The following is a 14392-nucleotide window of genomic DNA, read 5'->3' on the forward strand; positions in this document are numbered from 1 at the left end:
GGATTATGAGAAGACATGCCAGACATAAGGGCGATTAATCCTGACCGACCTGCTTCGCGACATGATGTTTCTTTTTGTCTTGCTGTTGGTTTGTTTTTTGTTTTTTTTTTTTTTTCTTCAAGTATGTTCCCTTTTGTCGATAGCAACGAGTGAACCTGGACCCGATGCAGAACATTGCATTTTTGGACGACAGAGCATCATTGGGGACATGTACTCTTTGGCTATGCATTGTAGTCTGTCTTTGACACGATCCTCCATGGACTTTTTTCAGATTATCTCCTGCTCTGAATCGCCCATGGTGTTGTCTCTGCAGAACAAAGCCGAAAGCATGACAGATCCAACCTCATCAATGCTCTCTATAGACTCGACTTGTCGCTTCGAAGGGACTCGAGCGAGTCGCGGTGCAGCATGAACAACAATTCATTCCTTGTTCTCAGCCATATCAAATTCGGCATGGGCTGAGGAATGCTTCAAGCCACTTTTCCTACCAACATCTTTCATTGTCTCCTGGAGCCGGAAACGGTACACACCACTAACACTCTTTGTTGTTCGAATACAGACAGTGTGTCTGGACTGAAAGTCGAAATGCCAGTCCAAGTCTTTGAGCAAGATGTCCAGGGTATCCTGAAGTCCCACAAATCTGACACCTTCCTATACCCCTCAGCAGTTTTGAAGACCTAAAGCTACAGACCAGCAAAACCATGTCTGCCAACTCGAACTTGCTTACCCTGCTTGGAAACATTACTCTTGATGCTGGCGGGTGTCCACATCCTTTCATCAGCGAAAGCCTCTATCCATATACTCAAGGCTGTGAGTTACTCTCTCCTGACCCCAAGACTCACTGTATACTGACTGTCCAACCAGTCTACGCAGGCCGCAACTGCGCAAAGAATCCTCTCGACACCACCGGCCATGGCTCCAAATGCTGCGTCCCCTGTCCATTATCTGACTGGGTAAACTCGTCCAGCTTCCCCGGTCTCACAGATGGCGCAGCATGGGTAAATGTCGTCGGCTTCATCCTCTGCGGCTTCCTCCTTCTCTCCTACGCTGTTCTCCCAGCATCAGCAACCCGACGTTCATTCTTGAATGTCGCTCTTCTGGCCGGCATCATGATCATGGAAATGGGCTTTATCGTTCCACTAGCTCAAGAACCTGAACAATGCTTTGATCCCGTGACGCCTAATGATATCCACAGCAGTACTTCTTGTGCTGCTACGGGTGGTATGGTGGTGTTTGGGGGTATGTTGACGGTGTGTTGGATCGTGGTTCGGTCCGTGTTCATGCACCTCCAAATCTGCTGGGATATCGTTCCTGGGCGCGTTTCCATCATTGCTGCGAATGTTGCGGCGTGGTCGGTTACTATCGCGTTGACGGCTGCATGTCTTGCTCACGTGGGTGTCTCCTACCGCTTTGGCGATTATTGTCATGTCAATATTGGAAGCACGTCTACGTACTGGGGTTGGATGATCGGCTTCGGAGCACTGGCTTTACTCATCCAAGTCGCCACGTTTGTGTACTGCGCCAAAGTGTATCTGACAGCTGCGATGCATGGACGAGCTCCTCCCTCAGGCAGCAACGCGACAAACTCTGTCAAATCAGCTTCTAGCAAACGGCAAGCCTGGACTGCTGTACGTCGCCTCAGACAAGTTTTGCTGCTTCAATGGCGATCGTTGGCCATAGTCGCCTTGGCCATTTTCGTCATTGCCTTCGTGTGTATCATTTTCATATTCAAAGTGGACGCATACACGACCAGTACTTTCGACGACACATCCAAAGTCATCCCATGGGTCCTTTGTATCCTGCAACAACACAACACAGATAAATGTCTCCCCGACATCCAGAAACTGATTCTTCCACAATCAATGGCGGTGGCTGTGTTATACGTCATTGCTTTTGTCGGCGTAGAGGCTTTTATCCTCTTGTTCAAGTTTGAGATCTTTAGGGCGTGGTGGAGGTTCCTCAAGTCGCCGTTCGATAGTAGGAGGAACAGCAGTACTTCGTCGCAGAATCCGAGTTGGTTGGAGCGGCCGCCGAGATTTGCTATTGATCGAGGAAGTATGGTGGCGGTTGATACACCAGACGGAGCAGAGACTGAGAATACGGTTAGAAGGAGGAATTCAGCCATCAGCGAAGACAGCAGCGAACAAGAGTACGAGCACTCTGAGCTGAGCAGGAGACATTCCGAGACGGAGAAACAGGACCATCATATTTAGAATTCATAGGAATAGGGTATAATCTGCAAGCAAGCAATTTAATCAAGATCAGGGAACTTTCTCAAGAAGTGACTCGGGCACTCGTAACCTCCAGGGTTGACATCCAAGTACTTTTGGTGGTAGGCCTCGGCATCCCACCACTCGCCTGCAGGCAGGATCTCGGTGGCAATCTTTCCTTGCTTCCACCACTGCTCTTGAACCTTCTTTGTGACTTCTCTGGCAATCTTGTCTTGCTGGTCGTTGTGGACGAAAATACCACTGCGGTATTGTGTGCCTACATCAGGGCCTTGACGGTCTACGGTGGTGGGATCGTGCATGCGGTAGAAGAATTCGAGCAGTTTTTGGTACGAGACCTTGTCGGGGTTGTAGTAGATTTGGAGAGCTTCGGCGTCTGTGGAGGAGAGAGTCAGTACTTGCTGCAATATGTCGCCTGCGTATGAGGTTCACTTACGGCCGGTCTTGCCAGTGCAAACAGCGCGGTAGCTGGGGTTCTGGGTGTCGCCACCAATGTAGCCGACTCTGGCGTCCAGCACGGCGTCCTTGGGGAAGTGGTGGCGGTACATGTGCTCAACACCCCAGAAGCAACCTGCTGCTACTGTGGCCTTCTCGGTGCCTTCAGGGACAGAGACGGCACCAGGTCCCTCGGGTCCAAAGCGCATGGTCGACGATGTGAAGGGGCGCGACAGACGTGCAAAGAGCGAGTTCATGATGGGCGGAGTTGCGATCGCGACGGCGATGAGGAGGATGAGTGTGAGTGGTTTCGTGATTGCGATTAACTGAAGAGTCGAAGGTAATGCGACAGGAGGTCGGTGACAAGAAGGCGAAAGATGGGATATTTAATCAGAAGGAGCGACCTTCCTCTCTGCACCTTCCAGAATTGTTTGACACCCCGCCGGCTCTTGCGACTTTGCTTAGCTAACCCATCATCAAGCGTCATGGACTTGGACCCTTAATTGCCACCTGCTCCAATTGTACCTTCGTTTCGCCTTCGAGAAGTCCTTGGCGCCATTGACAGCCCTAATGACTCGAGCATGCACCACTATGGAGCGATAGTTATGCAATCATGTCACCGTCATAATTCTTACCCGCTTCTTATGCACGCTCAGCTGCACTTCAAACCAGCAGCAGCCACTTTTTGGTCTAGAAAATACTCTCGAGGAGTTTTGTATGTGATACGTGACAGGATCGAACGAGTGATTGATTTGGAGCTCGGGCGCCAAGAACGAGATGCGGCGTTGAGCTTTTGCTTCTTCCTCCAGCGCTCTCACAATTGTGCATACCAACAACGACCAGCGAACATGCCATTCCGAGGCGCCATGGCTATGAACAGCCTCTCAGAGTCAGCTGATATCCTCGCTCTCCACGTTCAACACGCTGGCGAAGCTCCAAGTGTCACAACTGTATAGGCTCCGAAACATGCCGCGGTTCATGTCGCAAAGGTAGGAGCGCTTTGAGCACCTGCAGTCAGCAAGATAGACATGGCAAGGAAGGTAATTGTCCTTGCTAAAGCTCCTCTACAGGTCGCAGCTGCAGTGTGAGCGATTGTTCATGTAGTCTCATGGCGCTTGTTTGCTGTTTTCCTGTGTGGAATGCAGCTATGGTATGCATCTGTAGGTAAGGAATGCAGCCTCATCTCCATGAAGACAGCCAAGTCAACAAATGCACCTTCTCCTTCTTTTGACGACTCTCAAGACTGTCGCACATACGTTGGACTTGTCTTGTCTTCGCGCCCCGTCCTGACTGACTTTCACTCACACTGGCTGTCAACCAGCTCAAAACACATCAATCATGCCGCCCAAGAAGCCAACATTCGTCGGCTACGGCTCAGGTGTCGAAACCGAGACGGATACAGAGCGTCCGTCGCCCAAGAGATCAAAGCCTTTGACAGGAAAAGCGCTGTTCGCCGAGAAACACGGCAAAGGCAAGGCACTAGGCAAACACGCTGCTCCGTCAGAAACTCGTAGAGAGCCCTCGACTACCAGACGCTCCACTCGTTCCTCCTCGAGACAACCGCAGCCTCCTCCGCCTGTAGAAGCTCCTCCAATGCCTGCTGCTTCTCCCAAGAAGTCGCGCTCTCCGGCACGCCCCAGAGGTCGCCCTGAACCACCACCTCCCACTGCCGACAAGCCAAAGACGACCACCCGCCGTACTCGCACTGTGTCGCCAGCCAAGGGTCTAATCAAAGACTCTCCCCCGCCCGAACACAGAATGAACCCCTTTCCTCCCAAGCCTGAACCCATGACTGTCTCGGACAAGCCTGCTGTTCGCAATCGCTACGGCGAAAAGGTGCCCGCTCCTGTCGACATCAAGCAAAAGATGCGCCAAGCCATCAACTTTCTATCCGACGACGGTGTTGAAAACCTGCAGGACTTTGAGGACAAGTTGGATAGGTTGGACGACTGGTTGGAGAAGAATCATCCTCTGATGGACGGCATCGTTGCTGACGATGAAGACGACCCCGAGATGCTTGGTCGTAGAGTCCGCTACATGATCTGGACCCACAGGAATCGCATCGAGCAGGGTGATGAACAGTGGTTCACTCGCGACCAGTTCCCAGACAGCCAGTCTATGTACAAACCCATCAAGCCCAAGAAAGGTGACCAGTGGCGTCTCCACCCAGATGGCACCACGACAGGCAGACCGGAGCATCCTAAGAACCAAGTCATGCAGATTCAAGACAGAGAGCGCCTTGCAAAAGCTCGCGCTGAGAAAGCTGCTGCCGTCAAAGCCAGTCCAAAGAAGGTTTCTCCTGCTGCCGGTGTTCCTACTACTCCTGCTGCAGCTCCTGCAGCTGCTGCCAAACCCAAACTTCCCGAACTGCCCCACCCAGAGGTTTGGCATCGCAAAGAGCTTGCTCGCTTCCCATACGGCGAAACTCCTCACATGGAGCAAGTCATGAGCAGACAGATAGTAGCTGATCTGGCTCGTGGTAAGTGACAGCGTCTCATCTCTTTTACCACTCCAACTGATTTGTTTTTCCATAGGCAGAGAAGCCAAAGAGGCACTCCAAGGCGGCTCCTTCTACACGCTCAAGAAGATTCTCGGAAACATCAAAAAGTCTCTCTACCCCGAACAACCCATCACTCCCTATAACCCTTGGAAACTGCCTGAAATTTCTTATGAGGATGTCTTGGAGGCCGACCAAACATTCCACTACCTCGGCAGTGATGAGACTCACGGTACAAAGAGAAAGGCCAATCCCAGTAGAAGCAGATCGCCTGCCAAGCGTACCAGAAATGCCGACTGGCCTTTGTAGTAAAGGAGGGAAGGATGTGCATTTGGGTTTTTACCGCTTGATTTTCTTACTTCTAATATCCTGTTTTTCTCTGCCCATTATCTGCATTGTCTTTGATCTCCATGCATTGCTCAGGTTGGGTGAGGTGGAGTGTTGGATGGTTCTCACCAGACGTCGGTACGCAACTTTCGCATGTAATTTCTTTCAACTCATATCGCAAGATACCTTGATACAATGCAGCAAGAAATCTCACAGCCCTGAGACAATAAAACAATTTGAGCTCAAAGACCCAATCAAACAGAAAGTGTTTGCTGAATGTGTTGCCCAGTGTCTAGACAAACAGCTCGAAAAGTGAAACAATCCTGTTGAAATTCCATTTCCGGCCATCAAAGTAGCTCGAACATCCGCAACTTTCACTTCTTTGTCGTTGCCAGCACTTCCAAATGCGGCGATTGAATTCTTTTGTCAGTTCACGACAATGAGCTTCTTCACCATCATGACCAGACCACTCTTTGCGCATCCACCTTGCCAGAAGCAAACATCAAACATCCCAGCGCCAATCCAATCATGTCGAGCGAGCCCCCGTCTCCCGCCATCATCGACCCACAAGCACACCTGCACCGAGAAATTCAAAGCCTGAAAGACAAAATCAAAGACCTCAAGGAGAAACTCGCTCAACGCGACGACAGTTTTGCCTACTATGAGAGATCAAATTCCGAACTGCAAGACCAAGTCGAAGACCAGACCATCCAACTCGAAGAAAAAGACCTCATCATCACAAAACTGAAAGCGCACATCGAAGCACACAAACAAGAACACGAAGAAACCCAACAGGAAAACAAAAAGTTACGTCGACAATCTTCGCACTTTGAGGAAATAGTCAAGGCCAATGAAAAGGAACTCAGAAATCTTCCGGACTTGGAAAAGGCTATCGAAGATAGAGAAGCTGAAGTTCGCAACTTTACTGCTGAGTTGGACTTGACTAGGACGGAACGTGATGACAAGATTACAGAGACCAAGGGGTTGGAAGGTGATATTGCAAACTTGAGACAAGAGTTGGAGACCAAGGATGAGGAGATCGACATCTTGCATGAAAAACTCGACATCTTTGAACGTCACATCACTATCAGCAAAGACCTTCCTGCCGAAGAGCTTGACGATGTACTCTACGACTTCATGGAGAAGTGGTCTGCCATGCAGGCTGATGGACCCAGCCCTCCCAAGAAGAACAAGCGCTCTTCGCTCAGTGGCATGAACCTTGCGGATGAGTTTGAAGCTCTCAGTGATGATGGATATGACTCTGAAGATGGAGGCTATGCATCTGATGATCGCAGTATTCGCAGCATGATATCTGAGAGACCTGCAAAGAAGGTTGAGCAGGCGTTGGAGATGTCGGCGATTGTGTCTGTCGCTATTCATCCCTCGATCAAGAAGCCTGTTGAGATGGCTTCTGCTGGTACTCAGATGAGCCCCAAGCCAACGCCCAAGAATGTCAACAATGGTACTCAGACCAGCCCTATTGAGTCGCCCAAGAAGGCTCAGACAAGCAGTGCAGAAAGTCAAACAAGTCCTGTCGCATCGCCAAAGAAGTCTTTTACACAAGTCATCAGTAATGGCGTACAGACCAGTCCAATCGCCGCTCTGATCCAGAAATTCACTCCTACCATGGTCAATTCTTCCGCTCAAACAGTCACTTCACCTCGCAAATCCTTTTCCGAGGTTTTGAGCAATGGAGTCCAGACAAGCCTGATCACTCCTGCTGTCAAGAAACGCAAACCATTCTCGCAAGTCGTGACCAATGGAGTCCAGACGAGTCCAGTAGCTCCTTCAACGACCAAGGTCGCTTCTCCTCTCAAGACGTTTACATTCTCTGGGACAAGCAGTGTAGTGTCAACAAGTCCTATTGCTCCATCGCCAAAGACTGCGGCTTCTGAGACTGCCGTGCAAACAGGTCCAACGATCACTTCGCCCTCGAATGTCCCTCTTCCATCAAGTCCGGTTTCCAATTCTCCTGCCACTAGCAAGCCATCACCCAAATCTCCTCTATCGAATGAATTTACCGAAGAGCAGCTCGCACTCGACAACGCCTCGTCTCCTCAACCCGGCAAACCGTCCAAAGTCAACACGCTAAACATCAAACGTCCTCGCGTACCTACCAAAGACATGTCATCTACAACCCACAGCCACTATAAAGCCGTCACAGCTCCCTCAACCTCCAAAGCCTCGCCTTCTTCCAGCACCGGCACATTCCCTTCGTCTTCTCACCCTGATCTGCCTACCATCCTCTTCACATTCTGCCAGGACATCACCACCAACATCCTCATCCACCGTCGCTTCCTTCTTCTCTGTACCCTTGCATCTTACCTCGGTTTCGCAATCGCCTTTTCCTTGGCAGAGTATGATTGGGCTCATGCCAATGGCTATGCTCCCGAGAATAAACTCTTTTATATTGGAGCTGCGGTTCCTAGACAGATTATTGGGGTAGTTCTGGGACTGATGGGGTGGTTGTGGAATGCAGTGTTTGGAGAGTGGAGTTTGGGCGGTGGGGGGAGGTTGCCTTTGAGTCCTGGGTGATTGAGGTTGGAATTTGGAGGCGAGCGGGAATGGAAAAGAGGTGGTATGGCTGTGAACAAATAGAAAGGAGCAGAGTGTTTTCGTTTCCCTCTAGGATTTTTCTGTATCTAGTCTTTGTGGTTTGCTTACGTTTTTTATCTTTCACCTTCTTCTTTTTCAATATCTCCCTGGCTTTGATATGGTTTGTCTCTCTCGTATTTGCTTAATTTCAAGATTTCCACCTCACTCAACTCCGACAAGTCTCATACGCAAGGCAAGTGCTTGTGCATACAAACTCTCGAAGCTCCTCTCAGCTTGACTGTCCCTCCTGTGAAACGAGTCCTTCCAGTCAATTCGCATCATTTCACTTGTTGAAGTACTCCGCACAATCCTTCCTAAACCTCCACACTTCGTCCCCCTTCTCCCTCGATCTCATCTTGAAAAACGAAGACTCACGCAATTCTTCCCTTAGCCTTTGCACCCAACTGTCTCCATCCTTGCAAAGAGATACACTAGGCTTGTGGTTGGTCTGATAGCCTGGTATGTTTCGTCTGATCCACATTATGATTTCTGTTTCTTCGACGTGTTTGGAAGGTAGTGCGTGTAGAGCCATACCGATGAGATTCTCGAATGATAGTTCTGGACGGAGTTCTGATCTGGGAAGGAGATGGGTGGACATGTGGTGAAAGTATACGGGTCGTGCGAGTTTTGCTCTGAAGCAAGATACTACAATCTTGACTTTTTTGATGGCGTTTTCGCGGATGCAGACTTCGATAGGGGTTTTCTTCTTTTTACCTTTAGGCTGTTCGTGTATCTCAAAGTTGGGGCTGTTCTTGACGACGGCTTGGAGATTCTGCATCATGTCCTTCTCGTTGATATCGAAACCAATTGATGGAAAGGTGCTGTACAACCAGTTCCTGACTAAATTGCAGAGTTGTTTGAAGTTGGAGGAGTGGTTTGGTGCGTCGAGCATTACTGTGTAGCAGAGTTCCTGCCACGATATAGGATGTCCTCCTGGTAGCGAAACTGCTAGCTTAGTCCCAATGCTGGTGTGATCTTGCAAAGTAGTATCAACCAGTGTTGGACTGGAACTTCTCGAGTTTAAGTTCGGCTTCTGTTTCTTGTTGGCAAGCACTTTTCTTGGTTTGTGCTTTCTCTTTCGGACAGAAGCTCGTCCTAGAAGATTCTGTTTCTGTTCGTGATCGATCAAGCTTTTGCCATTGCGGCATGTATTGAACTCCAGATAATTGCCCGAGGGTAATTTTGGGCACCTGACAGTGCTGCGAGTCATAACTTCAATCGGCGCAGGCGAAGACGGTACATCCTGAGAGACCATCGGTGTGTCTATAGCAGTGATGGTAACTCTCGTGAAAAACGGACCGCACTCGCGATCGGAAGGAGCAGGAGAGGAAGAGCGAACGGCCGGAACATCGAAGTACTCGAACAGATTCTCTTGTCCAATCTCCGGGTTCTCCTGGCTATTTGTTGAGCTCTCGTCTTGCTGAATTTCTGGTTGCTCAACTTCCATGCTGGCAGAAGTCTGAGGGGCAGTAGACGAGACTGGCATGTCAGCCCTCTCGGACAGATGCTCTTCTGTATTTCTCCCAAGAAGTGACAAGCTGTCATTCAGATTTTTGAAAACATTCTTCTCAAACTCTGAACTGAACGGGCTTGTAGGGGTGATTGGGCTTGTAGGACGGTGACTCTCGTGAGAGTCTTGAGAGTGCAGAGACGTGGTCTCGACATCAGGCTCGTCATCCTCTTCTAGCATGGTCTGTTGCACTTCCGTCTCTATCTCTTGTTGAAGACGAGCTTTTGCCTCGAGTCTCGTCTGTTCAGGATCTTTGCCATCTTCCTGCTGGTTGTCATCGAATGTCTCCGGAATATGGCCTGGTGTAGGATGATCAGATGCTTCCTTGGAGATAGATGAACTCGAGTCATCTCGACGGTTCCCTTGGCGGTGCTGAGACCCCTCCTCGCAATCCTTGATAGTCTTTGCGGGTTTCGCAACAGGTAAACTCGCACTGAGAGTAAGACACTCGGACCCCACAGAATGATATGACTTACGACCAACATGCACTTCTGGAAAGGCGGTTTGCGTGGACGAAGAGATGGTTGTAAAGACGCTGGGAGATATGGAATTGTCTGGAACAATGGTCTTTTCTCCCACCTCGACATTTGTCGAGAACTCGGCAAGGTTGACCTGTGTAGCCGCGTCGCGGGAGAATCTCACAATCCACTCCTGGCATTTTGGGCCGCGGTGGTCTTTCTCCAGACAAGCAGTTTTGTGAGACAACTTTGGGCAGTCTTTGAGTTTATGCTCCTGGTGGAAGGAATATCTCGACTCTCGAATCTCTAGGCAACACTGGCACCGACGCTGATGTTGGGCTGAACGCGATCTTTGCAGCCGTTTGAATGCCCACTTTGCACGAAGCTTGTATTGTTTCAGAGAAGGACATGCATCCTTGCCATGTCCATGGCTACGACAGATCCAACAAAAGTCGCCCTGGTCTTGACCGGTTCGTTTAGAGCACGACTCCCAGTTATGACCGACTTCTCCGCAACTCCAACAGTGATCACGATCTTTGTGGCCAAGCTCTTCACAATTCTCGCAATGATCTTGAGAGCTGTGACCAAGTTGTGCACACACGTAGCAGTGGTTCTCCGTCTTGCAATTGACCACATCGCACACGTCACAATGATTCCAATGACCATGGCCCAGCAACGAACATCGAGTGCAATGATGAGTATCATCATGGCCAGTCACATTGCACCGTTTACAGTGGGCACGGGCACAGTAACCAACGACACAGAAGCCAACCTGATTGCATAGAATGCAGTGATCACGGTGATTGTGGCCAATCTGATCGCACGTACGACAGTGATCGGAAGCACGGTGACCAATCAAACTGCAATGGCGGCAATGAGCTGAGGCAACATGACCCCTTTGTCTGCATTTTGAACAGATGGTATCATTCCATACACGAGCGGGTGAAGCTTGACAGCTATCTTCCCGGCGTGGAGGCGATTCTCGTTCTAAGGAAAAGTGCCACCTAAATGCTAAGTACGGAATATTGTATCTTGGTGAGGTCGGAGGAGAAGCATCAGAGATTGACGAAGCACGAGATTCCGGAGATAGATCAGAAGTTGAAGATGCCTCTGTTGTTGAAGCTGGATCAGATGAGTCTGGAGGAGAAGTCGAGAATACTCCAGATGTTGAACCTGAGTCTGAAGATGGTCGAGAAGAGATTGAGCTTGAGCCAGAGTCTGAGGAAGTGTCTTCGATCTCTAATGCGGGAGATTGATCCCGCATAATATCCGTTAGGTGCTCTGATCCTGTCACTGGAGTTTGTGGTTCCGCTGGAAGATTCAGGGGTTCATCGTCCAGAATGACCACAGGGTTCAGGACCGAGCCTGGTGGATCGTCATCTTGGATGATTACAGGGTCCGAAGCAGAGCCTGACGGAGAGGTTGAAGGAGCTGGCTGGGGGTATTCGCGAAAAACACATCGGATGTACAGTGGCCATGGGATTGGGTCGTCTTCGTTGAGGTGGATTTGCGAGTCGGCCATGACCCTGACCGGACAGGATCAGAGGCTCCTCCTCTTTGCAGGTGAGGCAGTCCTTGGCGAGTTCGAATCAGATATGGCCTTCGAGGCAGTCGAACTGAAAATTTTCTGAGGTCTCCACTGGCTCGTGCCTTGAGCAATATATATCAAAGCTTGGCATTGAGCATCTCCGTCATGGTTGAGGAATGTCATGTCGTTGCAAATGTGATAGCATGCCTCCTAAACAGCCTATGCTGCTAATGCGGTTAGGAGCAAGAGAAAATCAAGGGTTGAAAATGAATGAGGGTTCCACAGAGGTGGTGGTGAAGCTTCCTTCGAAAGGGTTCGAATATCAAAGCTTATCCAGAATAAACCAGGCTTCAGTACATGCACAAATCGAGCATAGAATCATCGAATGGTGAAATCGACATGTATAAACACAAGGAAGTCCAGATTTGATTGTAATTATGTGGTGGGTATCAATGAAAAGTAAAAAAGTTGACCTTCTGTTGGTCGCTTATCTTGGGCGTGCGTATTCAATATCCGGAGTGCCTCCTCGTTCTTTTGTAGCAAAATCATGAGAAGCAGGCAAGGGAGGAACGGGCACATCTGTGACAGTCATTCTGTCCTTTTCTCTAACATTTGGTAGACTTGTTCGGCTGGCTTGATTGCTGGAAGCTTTGCCAAGTGCGGGTGGTGTTACTGAAAGGGTAGGGATGGAATGTCGGGTGATGCCCGAGTTGAAGGGGGCATTCGCAAGGTCTTGACGACGGCGGTAGCGGCGGCGAAGTAGGACGAAAATGGTGGTCAGAATGGCCAAGCCCACAAAGACGACGATTAGCATGACGATCCACTTCCAATGGTCTGTCCACCTGAGTTGGGTTAGTCGTTGTTGTTAAAAGAGACTTGTCGACTTACCAATCATGATGAGGGTCTGTCTCCTGAGACGAGCTTGTGCCTTGCGAGCTACTGGAGCTGGTCGAAGTGGATGTAGATTGCGTTGAAGTGGCGGTTGAAGCAGGCGTTGTGGTAGTAGTCGAGTCTGTTGTAGTGCCGGCACTGACTTTGGCGGCGGCAGCGACACCGTTGTCGGCACAGTTTGACTGATACCAGGATGCAATCTTGGCCACATCGCTGGCGTCACAGACGTCGGAGCAGATGGTTGAGCCAGCAGCTTTGAGAGTAGTGAGATAACCAGACTGGCAGAAACACGATTCGTAGATGGTGGCGTCGGTGACTGGAGCGGCTGGAGGGATGCAGCCAGTCTGGGCATTCTGGAGGATTGTGCATTGCTGAGCGCACGAAGGGAGGGCCGAGTCGCCGTATACAAGAAGTTGCTGGGCAGAGGCAGCGGCCGCCAGCGAGGCGACGATGGCAAAAAGACGCATGGCGGGTGAATTGATGAACGAGCGATGGTGATAATCTGCGAGAAGAAGAAGAAGAGCGTGTCAGCAAACGGGAAGATGCAAGAGAAGAGGAAGGCACGCTTACAAGGCAGTCACGACTGTGGGAAGCTTCGCAGACGCATGAGCTGATCGACAGAGGAAGGTACTGTACACAGACGGACGCCGTACAGACACAGAAGTTACAATGTTGCTGGTGATAAGACGAGGGGGCTCAGGAATGCGCCATCAAGCGTTTCACCTTTAGCACAGGAGCTGCCTCAAGTCGAAAGGTCGTCGTGGTCGAGCGGCAAGAGCAATGGATGCAGCCGACCGAGTATTTGCTCAACAGTAGCTCAAGGTTCAAGCCCAGTCAGACGACGGATTCCCCTCCCTCTCTGCCTGTCGTATTCGCATCCGCATCCGCATCCGCATCCGCAGACTGTACAGACAGGGATCCGCGAGGTGGCAGGAGCGCTGCCGCATCCAGCCTAGCACTTGCCTCATTTCACCTGTGCCGAGGCTACTTGCACTGTTCTTTCCTGGTGCTGCAAGGCGACGACAAGGTTGTGCAAGTGTTCGTCACAGCAAATATGGCCACAAGTCAAGCAGCAAACAGTTGCAACAAGCTTTCCAGCCCAGACTCGACCATGCAGTTTTAAGTGTCGGCCCGTTGACTTTTGACAGGAAAACAAGAGACGGCTCGCTGGTTCTTGGCAGACTGTTGACAGCAGCCAAGTCTCGTCGCTCCTTCCTCTCTTTGCACATACCTTAGTATCTATCCAAAGACTCGTTGCAGACCTTTGACACCATGTTCGCCCTGTCCTCTTTGACATGGCGCTTCTTTCGGCCTTTCACATGCACAGGCACAGCACACTCTCTCTGGTCATTGCGCCGTCTAGCTTACTCGACTAGTCAAGACAACGAGGTCGATCCAGGATATTTGTTTGCTCTTAGGAAACAGGATCCCTCGGCTTATGCCAAATGGCGCTATCACAACGACCCTGAATTCCGCGAAAGAATGAAGCTGGCGCGACGTAAATACCTAAGAAGACCTGAGATCAGGAAGAGGAAGCTTCATATCAGTCGCACCCCCGAAAGCGTACAATACATGCGCGAATATGATCGTTCGCTTGACGAGCGCAAGCTTCACATGCGACGACGCTCTCAACGCCTGTTTCGTATATTGAGTGAAAACAGATGGATCAGAGAAGGTTGGACCTGGAAGCTGCACACACCCGTCATTACTCCTGACCGCGTCGACCACCATTGCACCGCTTGCCAGAAAGATTGCTTTCTTAGGGTCTGGTGGGCCACCAAGGCTGAGCCCACCACTTATATCTGCAATTCCTGCTTTGCCAGCCACTTTGATCTCATGGTTCCTGAGGGCCAACACAAAAGGCTACCTCAGATCTTCACCTCTCCTGATTACCCATCACCTTCATCTGCAAAGCCATGATCC

At 50.3% G+C, this 14392-nt stretch overlaps 7 protein-coding genes across 7 annotated transcripts; 4 read left to right on the forward strand and 3 right to left on the reverse strand.

Annotated features, from left to right (window-relative positions):
- Nucleotides 1-740: 740 nt before the first annotated feature.
- On the forward strand, nt 741-1973 carry M437DRAFT_15925 (uncharacterized protein; the record flags this gene model as incomplete). The annotated part of the gene is made up of 2 exons (XM_041018837.1): nt 741-810; nt 865-1973. Coding segments are annotated over 2 exons (1179 nt in total), but the record flags the coding sequence as incomplete, so codon positions are not given.
- Nucleotides 1974-2251: 278 nt separating this feature from the next.
- M437DRAFT_58952 (PMSR-domain-containing protein) lies at nt 2252-2920 on the reverse strand (the record flags this gene model as incomplete). Its single annotated transcript, XM_041023493.1, has 2 exons — nt 2252-2604; nt 2665-2920. The coding sequence occupies 2 exons, from the start codon at nt 2918-2920 to the stop codon at nt 2252-2254; spliced, it is 609 nt and encodes a 202-aa protein (XP_040875629.1).
- Nucleotides 2921-4001: 1081 nt separating this feature from the next.
- Nucleotides 4002-5469, forward strand: M437DRAFT_78844 (uncharacterized protein; the record flags this gene model as incomplete). Its single annotated transcript, XM_041027062.1, has 2 exons — nt 4002-5142; nt 5198-5469. 2 exons carry the CDS (start codon nt 4002-4004, stop codon nt 5467-5469), a joined length of 1413 nt encoding a protein of 470 aa, XP_040875630.1.
- A 546-nt stretch (nt 5470-6015) lies between these two features.
- M437DRAFT_69765 (uncharacterized protein) lies at nt 6016-8022 on the forward strand (the record flags this gene model as incomplete). The annotated part of the gene is made up of 1 exon (XM_041025336.1): nt 6016-8022. One exon carries the CDS (start codon nt 6016-6018, stop codon nt 8020-8022), a length of 2007 nt encoding a protein of 668 aa, XP_040875631.1.
- Nucleotides 8023-8365: 343 nt separating this feature from the next.
- Nucleotides 8366-11572, reverse strand: M437DRAFT_69766 (uncharacterized protein; the record flags this gene model as incomplete). The annotated part of the gene is made up of 1 exon (XM_041025337.1): nt 8366-11572. One exon carries the CDS (start codon nt 11570-11572, stop codon nt 8366-8368), a length of 3207 nt encoding a protein of 1068 aa, XP_040875632.1.
- A 493-nt stretch (nt 11573-12065) lies between these two features.
- On the reverse strand, nt 12066-12936 carry M437DRAFT_78845 (uncharacterized protein; the record flags this gene model as incomplete). The annotated part of the gene is made up of 2 exons (XM_041027063.1): nt 12066-12420; nt 12467-12936. 2 exons carry the CDS (start codon nt 12934-12936, stop codon nt 12066-12068), a joined length of 825 nt encoding a protein of 274 aa, XP_040875633.1.
- Nucleotides 12937-13741: 805 nt separating this feature from the next.
- M437DRAFT_88380 (uncharacterized protein) lies at nt 13742-14389 on the forward strand (the record flags this gene model as incomplete). The annotated part of the gene is made up of 1 exon (XM_041028809.1): nt 13742-14389. The coding sequence occupies one exon, from the start codon at nt 13742-13744 to the stop codon at nt 14387-14389; it is 648 nt and encodes a 215-aa protein (XP_040875634.1).
- Nucleotides 14390-14392: the final 3 nt, after the last annotated feature.

This window comes from Aureobasidium melanogenum (genome assembly GCF_000721775.1).
Source record: "Aureobasidium melanogenum CBS 110374 unplaced genomic scaffold scaffold_30, whole genome shotgun sequence".
NCBI lineage: Eukaryota > Fungi > Ascomycota > Dothideomycetes > Dothideales > Saccotheciaceae > Aureobasidium > Aureobasidium melanogenum.